The 23,401-nt window shown below is 43.6% G+C and overlaps 1 protein-coding gene across 1 annotated transcript in view; it reads right to left on the bottom strand.

Annotated features, from left to right (window-relative positions):
- The window catches only part of Mertk (MER proto-oncogene, tyrosine kinase), a 103,903-nt gene that overhangs the window by 32,366 nt on the left and 48,136 nt on the right, over positions 1-23,401 (bottom strand). The window contains exons 5-8 of the mRNA XM_026788459.1: positions 23,013-23,099; positions 21,281-21,396; positions 13,030-13,213; positions 6,448-6,599 (exon numbers count right to left, since the gene is read on the bottom strand). Of these exons, the coding sequence (XP_026644260.1) occupies positions 6,448-6,599; positions 13,030-13,213; positions 21,281-21,396; positions 23,013-23,099 (539 nt within the window). The remainder of the gene's footprint in view (positions 1-6,447; positions 6,600-13,029; positions 13,214-21,280; positions 21,397-23,012; positions 23,100-23,401) is intronic.

The raw sequence follows: 23,401 nt of genomic DNA on the forward strand, positions 1-23,401 counted from the left end.
GGGGCTGCATAGCCTAGGTTGGTCCTTTTTAGAAAGGAAGTGTTTTATTTTGATAGTGGGTGACTTTGTAACTCTGCCTTTAATTTGGGGGTAGATAGAACTGAAAATCATCAGTTAGTGTAACTCCAGTCCACACCCTAGGTCCCGGAGCCCGGTCTCATTGACAGAGTCTACGGCATAGCTCTCAGCCTGACTGCTCTTTTAGCATAAGACTTTATGCTACAAAGGAAACTGGGCCTGCATCTGGCTGTATACTGGCTTTTCCTACAAAGACTCAAATGTGATACATTGTTTATAAGAGAAATTACCTACAAATCAAAAGGAAACACACAACTAGGAAAAGATTACATATCTAGACTAGTATAAATCCTAGCAAGAGTGAAATTAAAAAGAAATAAATGTAACAGTCCATTTGTTCCTTGGGATCTACAGGGTTGGTACCCCACACAAAATGGCTAGGTCTGTGTTCAGCGGTGGGTACACGCTTAGCTGGAGTGATGCTTTGGGTTTCATCCTCAGTGCGCAAACACAGAAACGGTATGATTTTATACAACTCATTGTAAATTCTTCTGTCAAAAACTAAATTGTTCTGAGAATTTCACACAAGTATTTACCTCATTTTCCCCACTCCCTCTCAAATGGTAAGCTCTTCCTTAATTATTGTCAAGCACACACACACACACACACACACACACACTTATATACAAATACAATCCTCTGAATCCACTTAGTGTTGTTCATATCATGTATTTAAGGCTGACCACTTGCAGTGGATAACCTATCATGGGGCTTGTCCCTAGAGAGAAAGGATTCTTTCCCTCTCAGCAGCCAGGAAGGAATTGTTTGTAGCTCTTCATCTAGGAGTGGGGCTCTGTGAGAGCTCCCCAACCCATGTCGGCATGTGTAACTCATTTGATCATGTATAAAGTGTTAACAGCTGCTCTATTACTTATAGTTTTTAATAGTGTGGTTATTCATGTAATATTGCTATTGTTGTTAGATTGTTTAGGGAATAATGATCCAACAAAAAAAATGTTTGTTTTTCGAGGTAGGGTTTTTCTGTATAGTTCTGGCTGTCCTGGAACTAACTCTGAAGATCAGGCTGGCTTCAAACTTACAGAAATTCACCTGCCTCTGCCTCCCGAGTGCTGGGATTAAAGGCATGCATCAACCACTACCTGGTCCAAACAATATTTTTAATACCTTTTTTAGTCCTGTGGGGCAAAGCCAGGGTCTGTGCATTCTGAACATATTTTCTAGTACTGAAATACATTCCTAGCCTCAAAAAACAATGGCTTGGTGATAGCTATATCTATATCTATTCTTTCAGAGATGGGGAGGTAGAGGCAGGAGGATTGCTAAAAATCCCAGGCCAGCTAGGGCTACCTAGCAAGGACCTGTCTCAGATAAAACAACAAAAGTGAATATTTTTATATAGAGGCTTACTTTGTAGCCCCTGGCTGGACACTCACTATGCAGACCGGGGTGGTTTTGAACTGACAGCAATTTTCATAACCAGTTTCTCAGTGCTAGGATTACAGAACAACCATGCCTGGTTAGGCAGATAAAATGCTTGCTAACAGTCATGATTTATTTTCTGAATATTTTCAATCTGTGATTAATTGAATCAATAAATATGCAAGTGACAGACATGGAAGACCAACTATGGTTTACAATGCCTACTTACTTGGGGCATATAATTCATTATGAAAACCTAGGAAAATTATTTTTCATTTCCACCTTTTATTGCCAAGAGGAGTTAGCACAGGCAAAGAGCTAACCTGGAAATAGTGCATGGAGCAGCGTCCAGGCTGGCAAGTGTGACGCTTCTTTTCATTCTGATTTTGTATACTGCAGTTGATTTAAGACTGGATTACTAAGTATCTACCACATAGATCCTGTCTTGGAATTGTCAGAGTGAAAAGCAGAGCCAATTCCCAGAATGCAGTGGTCTGCTCACGAGGTGTGTGTGCCATGGGCCACCTGCATATTTGTTTAGTGAGCTTTCACTGTTCACCAACATAAAGACTTGAAAATCTACTAACTTTTTTTTTAGGTAGTGAAGTCCAATTTATACTGTGGCATTTGAACGCAATTTCCCATAGTTACTTTTTAAAATGACATAAAGACTTTTGGGGACAAGAAAGTAGCAACAGCATGTCTTTGGAAAGACATTTTTTTTCCTGGTGGTATGGCTTAGATGGAATCAAGACAGGGCAACTATGTATTTTGTTTTATGATTATCAAATGACTTTAACATCACCAAATATTATATGAGAAATTGACACCCTGTAACCGATAACTGTCTAAGAGCAATGGCCCATTTCCAGCCCCAAGAGCAGTAACTTCAAGGAGGGAAGAAGTGTCAGATAAAAGTTGTGTCATGTGAGGTAACAAAGGTCACTTGTTAAAAGTGCTCAGCTCCATAGGCACCAGTGACAAACCCGTATCTTCCTGTCATTACGTCTGAAGGTCGACACTGTGGAACTAAGTGTGAAAGTATGTGTTAGGAAGAGAGCCAATGGCTGCTGGGAAGTAACCCGCAGCTCTGAGAAGCTCTGGCTTTACAGTCAGCCGGGCCCTGGTTCTTATCCCCAGATCTCCAGTTCCAAGCTTTGTGGCCCTGGGTGAGTTACTTGACACCTCTAGCCCCTATTCCTTGGTGAAAACTCAGATGACTGTCTTTTTCACAATGTATGGAGCGGAGTTAAACAAGTTCCTGATAGAAAACAGTGTGTAGTCTGCCCAAACAACAACAAAACAAAAGAATCAATGGTGGTTCTTAGTATATTGGATTGTGTTCATCAAGGTGCTGGGCTTGGGTCTTCCTCCTCTGTAGCTGCAAGACCCCCCTTCAGCAACATTCTCATGGTATCTTGTGAGCTCTAGAGCACTGGAGGAAATTAATCTGTCTAGCTTCCAAAGGCAGGACACCGAGGACCCACTCAGAGATTACCTTCATGGCAAGCTTCTCCTCTAACCAAAGTGAACCATTCTTAATTGATTCCTGGGTTTCAGAAGTGCCGTAGAGCCCTGACCTGTCTCATAAGAACGTTGACTATTTCTCAGGCCTAAAAATTAAACCCTCTTTAATACCCTGCCCTTCAAGGCTGAGAGAGAGAGAAGAAAGGGAAGGGGCAGGGAGTGTGTCAATATGCAGACACATCTCCACTGCCCTGGCAAACTCAGGAGGAGGCAGAGGTCTCTGTCCAAGGAACCTGTTAGTGTAGTGCAGCTCCCCTGTAACATTAAAGAAGCTGGTTCCACATTGTGTGTGTGTGTGTGTGTGTGTGTGCGCGTGCGTGCGTGCGTGCGTGTGTGTGTGTGTGTGTGTGTGTGTGTGTGTGTGTACTTGGTAGTTCTAGGGATCAAACCTGGATCCTGGTGCGTGGAAGGGAAACACCCTACACTAAGCTATATACCCTCATCCCAATCACATTGTTTCTTAATCACAATAATCTCTGTTGAGACTTCCATCTGATCTAAAATCTCTACGCACTACACACACAGATCAAACCAGCCTTAGAGCTAAAATCCCCATTCAGAGGCACATTCTCCAGCTGATTTAGATGGTGTCGCAGGTTCCACACACTGGGCCCATAGCAGCTCTCATCCTTCCAAAGCAAGGGCAAGGGTCGGTGTTCAGACAGTACACAGATGAACAAGACTCTAGCCTGGACAAGAGCACACTAGTCCTTGCCCCTCACCTTTGGACTCCGAGCTCTGATTTGGAAGGCAAGAAAAATAAAGCAAAAATGGTTTAAAAAAAAATCTTCACTGAGGTATAAGACACATCAGTCAGTAAAGACCAGAAGCTTTTTTGTCTAATTGCCCATACCATCCTCATGGCAGAGGGAGCATGGAACACAGCTGAGCATTGCAGACTGCTGGGCCACCGCCATTCACAGCATCTCCATCACCATCAACCTTCCCACACCTCAGCTCAAAATTGCCTCGCTAGAAGAAGAGTGGCTTCACCCATGCCGGAGGCAGAAGGGATGACCAGGCATTGGTTGGCTTTTAGAGCACCCAGAAGTCTGTGATTGGCAGTCACTATTAACTGCCAATAAAGAAACAGGACGTTTGAGCCAGGCCACACCTTTAATCCCAGCACTTGGAGACAGAGGTAGGCGGATCTCTATGAGTGCAAGGTCAGCCTGGTCTACAGAGTGAGTTCCAGGACAGCCAGAGCTACACAGAGAAATCTTGTGTTGAAAAACCAAATAAAAAAAAGAAAAAACAAACATAAAATTCCTCCTGACTGACATAGTGATATAAAGGTTACTAATGACAAAGGTACAAGCTAATCTTCCGTGTCACTGAAACATACCACCCAGAGAAAGCTTCCAAGAAAGCTCTGAAGTTACACAAATACAAAACCCAACTCGTTACAGCTGTCAGTCAGTCAGAAATTTCCGAAGTGTCTGGTTTCCTGCCTTACGTAAGAAGTAGCTAAAAGTGCAAACGAGAGGACAGTTGAGAGAGACCGACACCGTCTCCGCTGTGGCCTTACAAGATGAAGAGAGTTTAGAGATAAGATGACATATGCCCAGGTCATTGCAAACATCACTTCAGCCTGGTGGGATCCCACCCCATCCCCCGGGCCCTTTTCGGGATTCCCTCTTTGCCTCCAGGTTCAAATCATGGGACAGAAGCGCAATTGCAGCAGGGAATGCTCTCAAAATAACGTGACCGACTCAGCCTGTTGTTGTCACAAGGCCCCAAGTACAGTGTGGGCGCAATGTAAATGACCGCATGACTGGATGACTTGGCATCTGCAAGGAGGTGAGCTACTGAAAGGTCACAGCCTGAACTGTGCCCACATTGTTCTCACTGCGGAGGGGACGTCCGAACAAAGGGCAATGAGAACGTAGGGTATGGATGGGTGTGAGCGGCACTTGGTGCATCAGGCTCTCAGGCCAAGTCATTCATGAAGGTTTCTCCATTGCTCTTTGAATGCCGCAGCTCAAGAAGTCCCGTTTAGGAAAGAAGCCTTCATCAAGACTAGAAGGAGTAGCTTAAACATGCTGGTTTGTTTCTGAGTGCATATGGGTCTGCCGGTATCTTCTGCCACCAGAGAAAGATGAAATTCCCACTGAACTGCACAATCAGCACTCTTCTGTTCTACACTAAGCATTCACCACTGTGGAAAGTGTTACACTGTCAGAACCAGGTACTCTCTGGCTCAGCCCATGGAGAAATTCAGTCAACTTTAAGGCACCTGGGACAATACTGGGGAACGAGAGGTTTCTCATGCAGGGTGCTACAGATGCTGGATACTTGTCTATTAGTCACATGATGCAGAACAACATGGATGTCCAAGCCCTTGTCTTTTCCTTCCATCCCATAACCTACTGTTCTCAACAGCCTGTTTTCTCATAGAAAAGAAAGAGAACAAATCCCAATTGTCCTTTTGGAAAAAAGCAATTTTTATAAAGATTGGATGGTATGACTTTGGAAATGACAGGAGCAAAGGTTGGAGTGGGACTACAGCTGTCCCTCTCTTCTCAAGAAGCTTTGTCATATCCCAGATACATCACATAAAACAAAGAGGCTTAACTTGGGATCTGCCAACAGGGTTCTATGGAACAGGAATATGATGACTCAGGAGGCATAATTTCCAGGACCACAGCTAAGAAAGGTAAGGAAGACTCAATTCTGTTAGTAACACTGGTGTATCCACCTTCTCTAGTCTGATTTCTGTTGCTGTGATAAACACCGGGGCCAAAGTCATCTTGAGGGGAGGAAAGGGTTTATTTGGTTTACACTTCCAGCTCACAAGCCATCACTGAGGGAAGCCAGGGCAGGAATTGAAGCAGAGACCACGGAGGATGGTACCCAGTGTCTTGTTTCCTGGCGTATGCTCAGGTCGTTTTCTTATACAGTCTAGGACCACCTGCCTAGGGATGGCGCTGCCCACAGTGGGCTGGGCCCTTCTGCAGATAGAGGATTGCTGAACCCCCCCCCCCATTTTATGCTTACCCTTTGCTATTCTCTATAAAGCTAAGAAAGCTCCATGACAACCTTTTTCGGGCAAACATCTTCAGAAGTTTCCACAAGGCTATGAATTGCCAGGATGCGAAGCCCTATAGCCCCCTGACTGCAAGCTATGATCACTGGACAGCCCACAGTATACTCTTCCTATAACAGCCTAAGTTCCCTGAAGACAAGAGACACACGAGAACACAGGATAATAAGTTCCTACTTGCTGCCAATAAATCAGAGAGGAGTAAGTGGGGGTGGTGAGAAAACACCCCCAAAGACTCCTTAGAATGTTCTGACTTTTTAGTCATCTCTTACTTTTACTACATTGTTTGTGTCCCATTGAAAGGTGCCTCCTTGCCTTGCTCAATCATAAACAATCCCCACAAAAAGAAAGCTTCTGAAACAGAATGCAACCGGCAAGTCCAAAGGAAATGACTAGTGTGCTTTAGGGTGCAGACTTACGGAAGTCCCCGAACTCTCCCACACGTGAGAGATCCTGTAGCCCACCAGTTCCCCATCCTGCCGCTTAATTGGAGGCTTCATCCATCTGATATCCACGCTACTGTTAGATTCGTTCAGAAGCACAGTGATGTTTAAAGGTGTGACAGACGGAGCTACAAAAGAAAGAGAGAAAGATGAAGAGTCATAAGGAAATACCATGGAGGCTTATTTTCTTCCTGGTTATCGAGTATTTGGGTTTCAAATGTTCTTTGAAAGACCCAAACTCATAGTAAATTTACCTTTTTTTTTTCTTCAATTAAGGACCATTGAAATGCCACAGGATTTTCGTGTGCCCACTTTATATGGTGATGCACTTAAAAACAGAGCTTTTTGCACACTGGGCAAGCGCCTTACCAACTAAGCTACATTCCTGGCTCTCATATAAGTTTTACAAATAAGGGTTTGGGGAAGCTAAATCCTCAATATCCACTTGCTGTTTTAGTAATGTTATAAACACCCAGGGTAGGCTAACAATGAGGAAGTCTGGAAAGGACGAGGCTGGTGCTCATGGATTCCTTCCTTAGACACCAGGGGCACTGGAAGTCACAGGCTGGATGAAGGTAAGCATTGTGGCTCTGGGACTGGCAGGAAGGTAAGCTGGTGAGCTCAGAATGAAACTGTCATTATATAGTCCAGAGGCAGGCGACTGGTGGACAGAGGTACCCAGTCAGGAAGTCTGAGGTGATTGTATAGTCATTGCTCAGTATCTTGAAGGGATTCCTATAGCTACCAAAGTTCCCAGGTGCTCACATACCTAGATCCTCCCACATGCTTTAAGTCATCTTTGGATTATTTATAAAACCTAACACAATGAAAATGTTATAAAAAGGGCTCGTATATGCCAGGCAGTGTTGGCTCACTAGGTAGGCAGAACAGGTGGATCTCTGGGTTCGAGGCCAGCCTGGTCTACACAGTGAGTCCCAGGACAGCCAGAGCTATGCAGAGAAATCCTGTCTTGAAAAACAAAACAAAGCAAATAAACAAAAAAAGCTGTCATACTGCCTTGTTTAGAAAATAATGAGGAGGAGAAAGCCCTTCTGGTCTCAGTGTGGGTGCAACTGATTTTCAAACATTTTTCATCCTCAGCTACATGAATTTGAGTATGCTGATCCTGAAGATAAATAGAGCCAAGTATGCGTGGTGTATGCATATATAAAGTAATTTAGAAAATTTAGAAAAGACTATTACTGTGGTCTTTCAGGGGTGAGGATCCCACTAGGTAGACTAGACTGGCCTCAAACTCACGAAGATTCAACTGTCTCTGCCTTCCAAGTTCTGGGATTAAAAACATGTACCACCATAGTGCTACCACACCTAACTTCATAATTAAGCATTTTATTTCTAATAATTTAATCTACATATGGAATTATACTCATCATACTATAATAACAACAGAAACGGAATAAATGCAATACCCTGGGAGCAATTTTAACATAAACTTGGATACATTTCCCAATGGAAAATTTATGTGGCCACTGAAGGAATTAGGTACACTACGTATACTAATATGAAAAATCTCAACAACAATAGCAAAAAGCCAACATTACACCAATGGGGTAGAAGAAATGGCTAAACAGCACATATCAATCCATTTTAATATGTGTGCATATGGTATATGTGTGTGTGTGTGTGTGTGTGTGTGTGTGTGTGCAGATAGAGGCAGAGGTCAACTTGGTGTCATCCTTCAGGAGCTGCCCATCTTGCTTTTCTCTGTTTGAGACAGGATCTCTCACTGGGACTTGGGGTTCGCTGGTTTGGCTAGGATAGATGGCCAAACCTAGGAATCAGTCCTTTCTGCTTCCCCGGTTTCCCGGTGCTAGGATGCTATGTGTGCATTACCATGTTCAGCTTTTCATGTGGGTGCTAGGGACTGAAGACAGCAAACTCTCTACCAAGATACCAGAGCTATCTTCCCAGCTCCCCTATTAACCCATTTCATAAATTAAAAAAAATACATGTTTTATGTATGGAATAAGTAGCATCAATAGGAATGATAAGTACCAAATCCTTGCCTGTAATAGAGATCAAATTATATTAATTTAAATTAATTAAACTGTATAGAGATTAAATTATATATTTGTGACTAGCACCCAGCTATCTCAGGCCCTCCAAGAAAGACTTTGACATCCACAAATAAGCAGGAAGCAGTCTTGAGCACCCACCATCTCAATTCTTCAACCTGCTATGCTTAACTCCCCACCTTTTTATTATAAGAAAAAGATAAAAATGTTGTAATCTGCTGGCCTGGTCTGTTCACCTGGGTACCTGGTCCCTTTAAGAGACAAGCCCCACCCACTCCCAACCACCCACTTCCTCCAAGGCAAGCAGATCTCCCACATACTCACTCTCTCTCTCTCACTCCCTCTCTCCCTCTCTGCCCCTCCAGAGAGGAAGCTTCTGCCTCTCTCTCTTCTCCCCACCTTCTCCCCATCCCCTCTTCCCTTTCCCCTCATAACCCACTAAATAAACTCTATACCCAAACTCTCTCTGCATGGCGTATCTGTCTGCCTCCCTTAGAGGCCTCAGGCCACCCCTAGTGGACCCACTGAGGCCTCAGGTGACCCTCATGGGGCCGGCCTTGGGTCAGCAGCCTTAAGAATGATAACAATATGTACAAAGATAAGAAAAAGAAACTAAAGGAAAAGTAGCCAATGAAAAAGAAAACTTGAAATTAGAAACATGATTATCAAAATAATACTTAATAAAAGAGCTGGAAATAAATGAAGTAAATAAGCAAGAAGTTAGAATAAAAAAGATGAAGAATATAAGTCTATTTGAGAGAGAAAATCACAAAAGGAATCAAAGAAGCCCCCAAAATGTCTCATACAGTTTCAAGGAAAACAAACAAAGCAGAAAATATTCAAAGAAAAAATATGCTTGGAAAAGCTTAGGGCAGGAGGGCTTGACCTTCTAAAGAGGTCACTAGATACCCACAGTGATGTCTGGCACACATTCTCCATCATAGCCTATCACAGCATCAGGATCAAAGACAAAAGATGTTCTAAAAGAACAGTCCATGCAGAAAATCTCCCACAGCAACCAAAACAACAGACAAACAAACAAACACCTCAGAAATAACTAAGATTTTGAGGAAGGGAAGGTTTCTAATCTAAGAGTTTACATTCAGAAAAACAACTAACCAATATTTTATGCAAAGGCATAGAAGTCCTCACAGTTTTTATCTCTGCAGGTAAAAACTCCTGGGAAGCTACTTAAGAATGTGCTCAGCCCAGAGAGATAGTTCAGTTCAGCACACAACGATGCTCTCTGTAATAGGTAAGGATGCTCTCAGCCAAGCCTGATGACCTGAGTTTGACTCTCAGAACCTGCAAGGTGGAAGGAAAGAACTTACTCCTGCAAGCTGACTTCTGACGTCAACACACATGCTACGGCACAGACCTGCACATAGGAATAAATGAACAAACAAATAAACAAGTGCCTAGAACCCTGGGAAGTAAATCAAGAAAGATAAACCTGTAGGGTGAGGCAAGAGAGTCCCATGAGGACGCCACGGGAAGACAGAAAGAGTGGTATGAAGAATCAAAGGCATCCGTGCTCAGGAACCACTTAAGCCTGAGGACAGTGGTAACCCCCAAATATCAGACCCAACACCTTTATCACTCAAGGTCACTGGCCAGACCACACAGAATGAATGGTCTGGTCTCCACAGGAGTTATTCATTGCTATTCTGGGCAATGCTGTAGTCTTGCTCAACAAATCTTTAAAGCAAAACGCAACAAGAAGGGATTGTTTCCTGTAGTCAATTTCCCACTCTCTGGGGGGCCCGCCGCCCAGGTCTCAGATACACAGAGACTTATTCTTACTTATGAATGCCTGGCCTCAGTTTGGCTTGGTTCTAGCCAGCTTTTTTAACTTAAATTATCCCATTTCTAACTACATTTTGCCTCTGGGCTTTTTATCTTTCTTTAGTCTATGTATCTTTCTTTCCTTCTTACTCTATGGCTGGCTGTGTGGTTGGGTGGCTGGCCCCTGGCGTTCTCTTCTCTTTTTCTCACTCCTGCCTAGCTATTGGCTGTTCAGCTCTTTATTAGACCAATCAGGTGTTTTAGGCAGGCAAAGTAACACAGTGTTACAGAGTTAAACAGATGCAACATAAAAGAATGCAGCACATCTTTGCATCATTAAACAATATTGCACAGCATAAACAAATGGAACACATCTTAAACTAATATTCCACAAAAGTTTTCCATTGGCTCATCTGTGTCCTAAAATAAAGCACACTACTTATTGGAAATTCCAACTCATGGCACTACCAAACAGTTCTAGTCATGAAAAGATTATCCATGCTAGGTATCTTTAGTCAGGGTTACTATTGCTGTGAGGAAATGCCATGACCAAAAGCAAGTTTGGGGGAAAAGAGTTTATTTGGCTGACACTTCCACATCCATAATCTATCTCTGAAGAAGTCAGGACAGGAACTCAAACAGGGTGGGAACCTGGAGGCAGGAGCTGTTGCAGAGGTCATGGAGGGGGCATTGCTTACTGGCTTGCTTATCAGGGCTTGCTCAACCTGCTTTTGTTTTGTTTTGTTTTGTTTTGTTTTGTTTTTCGAGACAGGGTTTCTCTGTGGCTTTGGAGCCTGTCCTGGAACTAGCTCTGTAGACCAGGCTGGTCTCGAACTCACAGAGATCCGCCTGCCTCTGCCTCCTGAGTGCTGGGATTAAAGGCGTGTGCCACCATCGACCGGCAGTAAACCTGCTTTCTTATAGTACCCAGGTCCACCAGCCCAGGAATGGCACCACACACAATGGGCTAGACCCTCCCCCTTTGATAGCTAATTAGGCAAATGCCCTACAGGCTTGCCTACAGCCTGATCTTATAGAGGCATTGTCTTAATTGTTGTTCCTCCTCTCAGATGACTTTAGCTTGTATCAAATTGACATAAAACTAGCCAGAATGCTAGTAAACTAAGAAATCATCCCAGAATGATGCTAGAATAATCAACTAGCCTCACTACATTCGATATGATCTTAAAGTTTAGGCGTGAAATATATAAGAAGAAAAGAATCAAAGCATGAGCGATAAAGACTAGTGAGAATTAGCAGCAGGTTAGGTAAGATTATTAAGAACAAAGAAGATTACTGGATCAGAAGACATAAACAAAAGAAACCCTCCAAAGGAAAAATGAGGAGAGAAAAGTGGGGAGGGATTAGCAGGATATCATTGAATTATGGAACTTCTAATGGTCTGTTGTGCACATAGCCAGAGTCCTTAAAAGAGAGGAGAGGTAAAAAGGGTAAAATTATATGAGGAGTGGGAATGTGCTGCTCAGTGATAGAGCATTTGTATAATATACCAGGTCCAAGATTTGGTCTCCAAAACTGTGAGGCCAAGACGGTAGCCTGAAGTTTCCCAAATGCCATACAAACTACAAACACAGAAATGTAAGAAGTCTCTGACCTTCAAGCACAAGGAATATTAGTAAAACAAAGCTAAAGTTTCTAAGTGTTAGATTGTCCAAAATAGGCACTGAGGGGAGAACTGGAGACAAAATACATCTTATACATAGAAAACCAAAATCTAGTTTACCATCAACATTACATTGGAAACAAAGCAAGAAAGGAAACAGGGAAACACTGTAATACACTAAAGGAAAAACAGGAACCCCCCCTCTTAAAAAACAAAACAAAACAAAAAAAAACAAAACCAAAATAAAAAAAAAAACAAAAAACTGTACTATTTACTACTTTGCTCCTATAATAAACATCACAGCCAAAGCAACTTGGTAGAGGGAAGGGTTTATCTTATCTTATACTTCCAGGTCACAGCCTGTTGTTGAAGGACTTAATTCCTAAAAAACTTATGGCCGGGAACCTGCAGCAGAAACCATAAAGGGACAAACTGCTGCTTGCTATTTTGATCTCTGACTGAGGCAGAAGGTCCTCTGAGAGTTCGAGGCCAGCCAAGACCATATAGTGAGACCCTGTCTCAAGCAACCAAATAACCTAACTAGGAACCCTCTAGATAACTGTGAAGTTAGAATTTTATGTAATTAAAAAATGACTCCCCGCTTTGGGTTGCCTGCTATGAATAATAACTTCTGTGCATTATATTTTAATTGAAAATAATACTGGCTTTAAGAATGGTGCCACAGGGCTGAAGAGATGGCTCAGTGGTTAAGAGAACTGACTGCTCTTCTAGAGAACCTGGGTTCAAATCCCAGCAACTATATGGCGGCTAACAGCTGTCTGAAACTCCAGTCTTGAAGATTCACACCCTCACATAGTCACACAGACATACATGCAGGCAACACCAGTACACATTGAAAAGAAAGAATGATGCCCCTGTCTTCCCATGTAAAGGAAAATGTTATATACACATAGTACAGATAAGGTTTTGGGGTGTTTTTTTTTTTTTAACTAAGCCTCTTAAATGACAAAGAAACAATTTTCTTCCTATCTTATTGATCACCCCACTAAATGCACCAAATGAGCAGAGTGCACACAACATCAGCTATTGGGGAAGGCTTGCTTGATCACACACACTTGGGAGGAAATGTTCATTGTATATCTCAGGAATTACCTCCTTCTGTTGTGCTGGCCAGAATCCAAGAGCTTACTGCAGACCAGCCAATTTCATTCCGGCAGGACACACCGATGCTGTAATTAGCCAGGGCTTGCAGCTGCTGGATTTCATACAGATGTGGCGAAGCCGAGGTATTAAAAATCATGACTGAGTCATTACTCAGCAGGTCAGCTTCCTTGACCTGAATGAACAGTGCAGATGTGGACCAGCATTAGTAAGGTGGAGGGAATGCCAGACTTGGGCACACAAGGGCTGGATGCACGTAGCCCTTCCTCTGTGCTGGAGGAAGGACTGTTTTCATTCAGGACACACACAGAATTTCCCATCAGCATTACTTGGGTTACTCATGTCACTCTGGCAACAACTGACGCCCTCAGGAAAATGTCTGCACTACAGAGCTTCACTGTGGCAGGCAACACATAGTTACTGTGATAATTACTGTGATAATTATGTTATTAACATATTAATAATTATAACTCACGCTGTACTCAAATGGAAAGTGGCTCCTCTGCTCCCAGATCCACTTGTGTTATTTTTAAAATTTTTATGTATATGTATATATATATATATACATATATATGTATGTATATAATTGTTTTGCTTGCATGTACATCTAGGTGAGGATATCAGATCCCCTAAAACTGGAGTTACAGACAGCTGTGACCAGCTATGTGGGTGCTGGGAATTGAACTCAGGTCCTCTAGAAGAACAGTCGTTGCTCTTAACCTCTGAGCCATTTCTCCAGCCCCTACTTGAGCTCTTAATCTAGTCTTTTGTTTCATAATGTGTAATTTTTTCAATAATTTCCAGATCTCATATTAGAAGATACATTTCTTGACTTTTGTCATCATTATTGTTTCATGATAATTTGAAAAGCAAGCACAAAATATCATCTAAGTACATTTTCAGCACTTCCTAAGGAGTCACATGCTTGTGTTTTTTTTTCTTCCAGACTCGATGTTACCACTCCTTCTGACACAGTACCAATGTCTTTGCTGAGATTTGATTACTCCTGTGTAGTTTATCATGAATTTCAAAGCTCACAACATAGGGTTGGGGAGATGGCTCAGCAGTTAAGAGCACTGGCTGCTCTTCCAGAGGACCTAGGTTCAATCCATGTTTGTGAGCTAGCAGATGTGGGTCCTGGGAAATGAATTGAGGTTCTCTGGAAGAGCAGAAAGCATTCTTAATCACTGAGCAATCTCTCCAGTCCCTCTTTAAAGCTTTTTATGAGCATATGCTAATTATACATAATAATGGGTTTCATCATAACATTTTCAGGCATGTATATAAATGTGTTTTAATTATATTCAATCCCCATTGCATTCTTTTGTTCCCTCCGCCCCCTTCCTCATTCTGGTTTCCCTCCTACTGTTAGGTCATTTTTTAAAAAAATTATTTTTTGTTTTTTGTGTACGAATGTTTTGCCTGCATGAATGTGTGTGCACCATATACATGCCTAGTGTTGGGCAGAGGCCAGAAAAAAGGCACCAGATCCCCTGAAACTGAAGTTTCAGGCAGTTCTAAGCCTTCTTGTGGGTGCTGGGACCCCCCAACCTGGTCATGGCAAAAGTAAATAGTGCTCCTAGCACCTGAGCCATCTTCCAGCACCGTCATGGCTTTGTGTGTGTGTATATATATATGTGTGAAATGAGTTTCCTTAGGATTGCTGGCAGGAGCATGGGTGAGGGGTTATTTCCAGAACCACAGGTACCTTACCAGTGGCTATACTACTGAAAAAGGAGTCCCTCTTTCCCTCCCTCAGTAACTGCCCACAGAGCCTCAAGGAGGAGTAAAGCCCCATGAGCTGCTCCCTGCTAACAATTAGGAACTGCCTATTTATTCTAAGGAAGGAAGAAGGCCTCATAAGCACACACCCTCAGTCCATGACAGGATGTTGGCGGGCCTGGCTTTGTACAGGTCTTGTGTAGGTGACCATAGCTGCAGAATTCGAGAGTGCAATGGTCTTGTCGTGCCAGGAAGACCACTGAACCACGTTTAAAATTTCCAGCACTATACCTTGTTCGAGACAGAACCACCCGCACTAGCCAGGGTTCTCTAGAGGAACAGAACTGATAGAGTATATACAAAGGGGATTTATTAGAATGGTTTACAGGTGGCACAGCTAGTCCAACAATGGCTGCCTACCAACAGAAGGTCCAAGAACCCAGTAATTTCAGTTCACGAGGCTGGGTGTCTCAGCTGGTCTTCAGTAGACGCGAGAATCCTGAAGAAGTTGGCTCCAAGGCCAGTGAAGGAACAGGCTAGCAGGTGAGAGCGAGTGTAATGAGGTAAACAGAGCAAGCTTCCTTCTTTAATGTCCTTTCTGTAGGCTGCCAGCAGGAGGTGTGGCCCAGGTTAAAGGTGGATCGTCCCACCTCAGAAGATCTGGATTAAAAGTGGTCTTCCCATTTCAAATAATTTAACTATGAAAACAATCTCTCCCAGGTGTGCCCAGCTGCTTGAGCTTTAGATAATTCCAGATCCGGTCATCTGACTTCTGACCCCAGTCACGCTGACTTCCAAAGTACTAGGCAGGTCTTGAAGAAAGTCAAAGTCTTTCAAAGAGAACAAAGATTCTGAGGTAATCAGAAAATTCTTCTTTTTTTTTTTTAATCAGAAAATTCTTATCCGGCAATTTACATTTTAGGGGGAAACTGAGGTTATCTTGCCGGAAGAGCCTGTCACCTTTGAACTGCCACACTGCCACACTCCTTTTCTTCTGGACGAGGCTGAGGTACATAAACTCACACTTTAGATCCTGCTCTTCTGGCTTCCAGCTTCCGGCTTCTGTGTGTGTCTACAATCTCATTCTCAGGCTGTTTCATGGAGGGATATACATCTACAAACACGGCCTCAGGACTCTCCCCACAGAGCCACGACCCTTTCCCAAGCCCCCTCGTTTTCATGTCACCTGTCCTTAGCGTGCCTTGTTGACAGAGCTAATGTGACTGTTGGCTTCGCTTCTTTTTAAAGGCCTGTGATTTGTTATCCCGGGCAGAGGTGGGGATTGAACTCCAGGCCTACGCACATGCTAGGCAACTGCCTGCCACTGAGGTACACTCACCTCTGAGCCTCCTCAAAGTTTCTATTTTGAGAGTCTTGCTAAGTAGCCCAGGCTGCTGGCCAACTTGTGTTCATTCCCCCTTCTCAGTCTCCAAGTAGCTGGGTTGATGACACACTGGGATTTGCAGCCATCATGCCCAGCAAAAATTTGTCTGCCGTGGAATAATTCTTCTCTACACTGTGTGAATATGTGCCGCTACGACTGGTTTAATAAGCAAGCTGACTGGTCAGTAGTTGAACGGGATACAAACTGAGAATGATGGGATGAGGAAGGGCAGAGTCAGGAGACACTAGCCAGCCACCAAGGACATATAGAAAATGAGTTAACAAGCCATGAACCATGTGGCAAAGCATAGAGAAGAAATATGTGTTAATTTAAATGAACAGGTAGTAACAAGCCTGAGCTATTGGCCGAGCATTTGCAATTAATAGTAAGTCTCCAAGTTGATTATTTGGGAGCAGGCAGTTGGGACAGGAAAGCTCCACCTACATCTGTCCTTCTCATTCTATAACATGAAGATCCCTGCTCTTGCCTGGAGTTGCTTTAGTATTGCCCAGTGGTCCTTCCTGCTTATCTCTCTCCACTCCAACAGAAGCTCACCCTGAAGAGCATGCACAGTTGGCAATGTTTTTGGGGAAGCTGAGAAGCACAGGAAAGGATGGTTTCTATTTCATCCAGTACAACTTTCTCGAATCTCCTTAAAATGTTCACTTCCTTGCCTTTACCGCCACCAAAACCCCACAATTGCCTCCACATTGTCCACCAGATCTATGTTCACAGAGCGAGAGACCTGGGTTCTTAGCAAAAATCTAGTCCTTGGCCAAACTCCCCATCTCCCCCCCCCCCCCCCCCCCCCCCTCCTCCCACTCTCTCTCCCCCCCTCTCTCTCTCTCCCCCCCCCCCGCCCCATCCCATTTTGCGTATTTCCTGTTTGGGAATGAGGTTGGTTATAGGGGAGATTAGAAGTGGTTTTTCCAGTACATGTATGTATGTATGTATATACATACATATATACATATATGTATATATATGACAGAACAGTAGTGGGTAAAACAGAAGCAATTTTGGGGGGGAAATATTTAATCCAAAGAATGAATTCCCTTAGTAAGGGAGGTACAACTAAGGCTATGGGTGTAGTGTTCTTAGTCAGGATAGGTGTGTTTGCAGTTTAGCATAAGGACCATAAATAGACATTTTGGAACATTTTGGAATCCCCTGGGGGATACTATGAGGGTGGCGTGGAGGCCGAGTTCCACCTCTGACTCAGACCTTATGGGTGACAGGAAGGTACCAGCTGGCCTGAGAAGCCACCACTGTTCAAGAAACAAGGACCATGTGCTTATCTTGGGGGTGGCTTTTTGGCAGAAATTACTTTTTGTTCTTTCATATTAAACTATGCACTGACTTCCTGGTGACCAACCACTAAAACTAAGGTGGAGGAAACCTTTGGCTCTCTGCCCCAATCCCTTTTCCGGAACCCTGTGTGAGCATTTACAGGCAGGCTCTTGGGAAAATATAGAATTTCTAAAATGGTCCTTCTCTGTGGACCCGGCGGGAAAAGGGCACAAAATGGCAAGAAGCATGTGAAGGAGCTAAAAATAGAAACTGAGTGTGTGTCCCAAAAATGGACGAAGAAAGAAGACATAGCCAGGATCAAAGGAAGGGAAAGGGTGTGTCCCGATAGGTAGCAGCCAGTTTAAAAGGGCGATGAGCTACAATCCGTACTTGGTCCCTTCAGGAAGGGGGACACACCGCAGACAGCTTCTAGACTCCCTGCAGGGCTTCCATAGGAAACAAAGGATACTCTATTAAGTACGAAGTTCAGAAAAATAAAAACCAGGTTTTAAGATAGGTAAACATGGAGATTGCTCATGTCACTTAGCTGGCTTTCCTGTGTCGTTGATTGTTCTAACAATTCCACCAGAGATGGGAGCGAGAAAGAGTGAAGGGAGGCTGAGCTAGCTGGTATCTGAGTGCAGAATGACCACATCTGGACCATGTGGTCCAAGGTGGGCAAGGGGAGCCTGTCGTTTGTCTGTCCTGGGATGCTTTTTTCATTTAGGCCATGACTCTGCGAAGCCACAGCAAAGTCAGAGAGAATGGGTTAAGCTGGTGCTTGATTCTTCACCTTCCAAAGTGACCTGGTGCTTCCTGACATCCCGCTGTCTCACCTACCTCATGTCTACCCTGAGGCTCTCTCTCTCAAGGTGGGGGTGGCAGCAGCAGTTCTCTCTGTCTCCTGAAGTTTGTCACTCTCAAGAGGAAAGGTATTACCATACCCCCTCTGGCTCCTCAATTCAGCAACTTAAACTTGTCGCCTTTCAGAAGCCTGTCTGTCACTTCAGCTATGTCTGTAAGATTAAATGTCAACACCCATTCCCTTACTGTACTCTGTAATAGAGCTCTGAACTCACATGATGTGGGACGGCCTTCTGTATGTGTGTTGCTTTATTGGTTGATGAGTAAGGCCAGATAGGAAATCTGAACAGAGATATATAGAGGGAATAGGTAGAGTCAAAGAGATGCCATGTAGCTGCCAACGGAGAAAGATGCTGATGTAGGAACCTCTCTGGTAAGCCACAGCCTCGTGGTGATACACAGATTTTTAAAAAAAAGGGGTTAATTTAAGATATAAGAGCTAGGTAAGAATACACCTGAGCTATTGACCAAGAAGTATTGTAATTAATAAAGTTTCTGTGTGATCATTCAGGTCTGGGGGGTGGGCAGGAACAAAAGAACAGTCTCTGTTAACACTCACGCAGAGCAAAACTGATGGAATTAAAGGGAGAAAAGTTGAAGAAAAGTAAGAGTTGAGACCCTGACCCCTCATTCCCAGTTATAGACAGATAGAAGCCCTAGACAGAAGATCAACAGGGATACAGGATAGACTAAGACAATGAACCGACTAGGCTAAACCATTCGGCACAGAACACTCCTGACAGCAGGTTTACGTCATCCTCAGTCCTTGGCAGTCTCCAGGACAGGACATAACACTGTGTCATTCAACCGGCCTTAATAGATTTTAAATGACCAAAATTAATCTAAGCATCTTCTAATGGAACGTTAGAAATAAACAAAGACCTGGCTCAATGGGTAAGAACACTTGCTGCACAAGATTGGAAACCCAAGTTCAGATCAGCAGCACCCATGTAAAAGCTGAATGCGACTGTGCACACAGACCCTTGTAGATCCAGTGCTGTGGGCGCAGAGGCAGGAGAATCTCTGGGGCTTGCTGACTGCCAGCCTTGCTCCAGGTCTCAGTGAGAGATTCTGATGGAGAGTGATAGGACAGGAAACCAGACAGCCTCCTCTGGCTTCCACACACGCATGGGTATATGCACCTGTATACACACAGGTGAAGACACCACATACACATAAAAGAATAATAAAAAAGTGTGGGATTTAAACACATTCCTAAATAATCAAGAAAACAAAAAATCATAAGGAAAAAGGCAAAACAAAAACAAGCAAGAAACCCATTGAGATGAATGAGAACACAGCAAAATGAAAATCTCATGGGGCTATATCTCAAGCCATGCTTACAGAGAAATGGACAGCACAGATGTGCAGCATAAATGCCCATATTAAATTTCCCTCAATGAGGCATGGTGGCACACGCCTATAATGCTAAGTGCTTTGGAGGCAGAAACAGGAAGAGCAAGAGTTCATGGTTATTTATGGCAATAGTGAGTTGAAGGCCAGTATAGACTACACGAGGCCGACTCTGTCTTTAAAAAGTTCATTAATCAGTCAATCGGGAGGATTTCCTGGTGAGAGATTGTAGACACAAGAAGGGCTAGCACTTACAGGGCTTGGCAGATTCACAAAGTCAGGCAGGGATTAAGCCAGGCGGGGAGCGGTAGGGCAAAGACAGATACTATTTTAGAGATACTGCCTGTTTTTATTTTTCAGAGAAGGAACAGCTGTCAGATAAGAGGAGGAGGCACCAAGAGCAGAGAAATTAATTCCAGTTGGTATGAAAAACATCTGGTTATAAACACAAAATTCTCTAGAAGTCACTTCCCCAAACTGAGTTGGAATGACTAATCTATGTTAGGGTAATGTGCTTGTCTTTTTTAACATTAATTTTATGTATTATTATTATTATCATCATCATCATGGGGGAACACTTTGTGCCACCGTATACAACTGGAGGTCAAAAAACAATTTCCAAGACTCAATTCTTTCCTTCTACTGTAGATTCCAGGAATCAAACTCAGGCTATCAGGTTTGTGTGGCATCTCGCTGGCCAGGTTAACATGGTTTTAATGAGAAAACCAGATATCCAGGACACCAAGAACGATTCTGTCCCTATGCATGATAAAGGACAAGGCAGAATCACACTGTCAGCAGACAGTCCCCAGGTGACTGGCAACTCGCTCCTATACACAGTGTCTGACCTGACTGTGGAGTTAGTGGTTCTCTAGCTCTGGTGTTGGCATCTGATCTTCACAGGCCTGAATTATGGTCCGGTCACCCACAGAAGAGCCTACAGCGCTAGTGGGTTTTAAGCAAGAGATACATATCCACAGAATGCCTTGACCACAGTGGGGACTCAGTAAGTAATAATACTATTGCCCATTTCTGTTTTCACACAAGGAACACTCAAGAGCACAGCCTATCACATGACAAGGTATCATTTAGGGCGACTCACCCATATTTTTCCCAGCCCTGTTTCATAGTAACTTTAGGTACTGTTAAAAAAGAGCTGAAGATTCTACAAGACCAGCAATGCCCAGGTTTCCCAAGAGACAGTGGCTAAGGGGCTTCATTTATCAGTGCACATGACCCACCTTGGGCTGGTGCAACCATCCTTCGTAACACCTGCCTAGGAAGAGCCATATTGGGAAGGAGGTGTGTAGGCTCCTGGACCCTTGGTCACAGACCAGCCCTCATTCAGGGAGAATTTTTGGAATTTATACGAATCTTGGTAATTTATAAAGAATTATTCCCGGCCTCATAACCTTTGTCCTTGGAGACGTGTTTCTCTCCTGGTTGGGTCCTAGGTCATAACACAGCACTGTGGCCAGAGCATCAGAGACAGCTGCGACAGTGGACACTGAGTAGGGGAGTGGAAAGGGCTCTGAGCAGAAGTGGAGAAATAACCAGCCACGCCCACCCTGGGGAGGAGGAGGAAAAGCCAGAGCGCATCACACAGCACTCTCCATTCTGGAGACTTACCTGAATGCTGCAGTTCTGAAATGGGGAGTATCCATCGAAACCTGGGACCCAGGAGACCAGGATGCTGTGTGCTGTGCTGCTGAGGATGTGGACTTCAGTTGGTGGGGAGGGGATTGCTATGGTAAAGCAAACACACGCACACACACACAATCACAATGATAAGTCACAGGGCGCCACAAGTATCAAACCAGTGGCTCTAGACCCGTGGGTCTCAACTCCTTTGGGGGTCAACCACCTTTTCACAAGGGTCATCTAAGACCATCAGAAAACAGATATTTACATTATGATTCATAATGGTAGCAAAAAAAATAATTTTATGGCTGGGGTCACCACAACATGAAGAACTGTATTAAAGGGTCACAGAGTTAGCAAGGATGAGAACCACTGCTCTAGACCAAGGTGGTCTTGGTTACACAGACAATAAGTTTTCAAATAAATAAAAGAAACACAAGTTTGGCCTCAGTGCTGGGGAGACAAGGGAGAAGGACCAGAAGTTCAAGGTCACCTTGTCTTAAAATAAACACATAAAAATTCCACAAGCTTTGGAAACAGGATTAAACGTCTAAAGAAATTTTCAGTGAGATTATGCGTGACGCATAAACGCCAATGTTTCCATTTTATACATGTGTAAACTCTAAGAAGTTTAAACCTCGGTAAAAGGTCTTTACAAGTCTGCACCCACTCGTGGATTTCTGAGATTCCCAACATGCCTTTGAAAACTGTAAGAGCGGAATTTGTAGAAAGGAAGGAAGTTATACACTTCCTCCGGGAGTCACTTTTAGTTTGCGTTTTGGTTTGTTTTTTTTTTTTCGTTTTTTGTTTTTGCAATGAACTCTTACAAAATGCCATTTCCAATCCTTTATCCAGTTGATTTACTGAAACCGAAATCATGACTCTAGCTTTAGTTTTAAGTTCCCTTCTCTGCATGTCCAGCCTTTAACTTATTCAACACGGTCCACTTTTTTTTTTCTTGTGCTTCTCTGATTTCCCAAGAAGAGAAAAGAACCACAAACCCAATCTTGATTCTCCACTATCTAAAGATCAGAGGGTAAAACATAAAACGTGTTTGCGTTTCCATTGAGTAAGGGTGACGATATAAAGGTAAAGTGGAATTTGCTTCTAGGTTTTCCTTTCCTTCCAGGTTTTGGGTTTAATACTTGCTATCACACAGGCGTAGAGGACAGGTGATGAGCTGCAGTGTCTCTGCTCACATCTGCCTCTGACTCTGTTTCTGTCAATCAACTGCCCCGTGAGCTCCCACCTAGTGAAACGCAAGTGCACAAGGGAAGGGAGAGGAGGAGACAGATGGGCATTCCTCTCGTTCTAAGTCTCTTTTGTTAGACTCAGATCAGGCTCAGTTGACCCACTCTTCATAAGAGTCCCTGGCCAGCCCATCTCTGGGCTCTTCAAAGGCTAATGAGGACAAGTACAAGGTGGAGAAGGGAAAAGTGAAAACAGGTAAAGCTTCCAGCTTATTTTCTCCCTGTGCTAAGCAGGACCACACTGGCTAAGGCTTAGCAATGATTTATCCGCCAGGTACTGCTATGCGTGTTCTACTTATATTAAATCATCAAGCCTCAAAATGGGTAGGCTTTATAATCACCCCTATATCTTCTTTCCCAAATAGCACTGACACTAAAGAGGAGAAGGGACTTGTCTACTGTCACAAAGAAAGTCAGTGGGCACGCCAGACCCCCAGGAGATGGTGGAGAGCCCTGGTCTTCCTGCTCACCTTTGATGTTGATCTGCACACCCTTGGTCACCGTGAGTCCTTTGTCATTGTGGGCCTCACAGCTGAAGACGGCTGTCTCGGTCAGACCTGGGGTGGAAGGACACTTGTGAGATTCGAAGCAGAGAAAGAGGTTGTGCTGTGCTAGGAAGCTGCGACTTGGCCACCTTTGAGTTCTTGGTTCATAGCTTCTAGCCTAAAATGCAAAATTAATCTAAAAATATGTATAAGATATATAAAAGATGTAAAAGATACAGTGCTAGCTACAGGAAAGCAAATCTGAGAAGAAGCTACTGGTACCCAGAGCAGGGCAGCCCTGGACCCGGGGCAGCTGCTTTCATTCGTTCAATTTTTAAATGTCAAGATAGTGAATTTAGACTTTTCTCTCTTCT

The sequence above is a fragment of the Microtus ochrogaster genome, unplaced genomic scaffold (genome assembly GCF_000317375.1).
Source record: "Microtus ochrogaster isolate Prairie Vole_2 unplaced genomic scaffold, MicOch1.0 UNK3, whole genome shotgun sequence".
In the NCBI taxonomy this organism is placed as follows: domain Eukaryota; kingdom Metazoa; phylum Chordata; class Mammalia; order Rodentia; family Cricetidae; genus Microtus; species Microtus ochrogaster.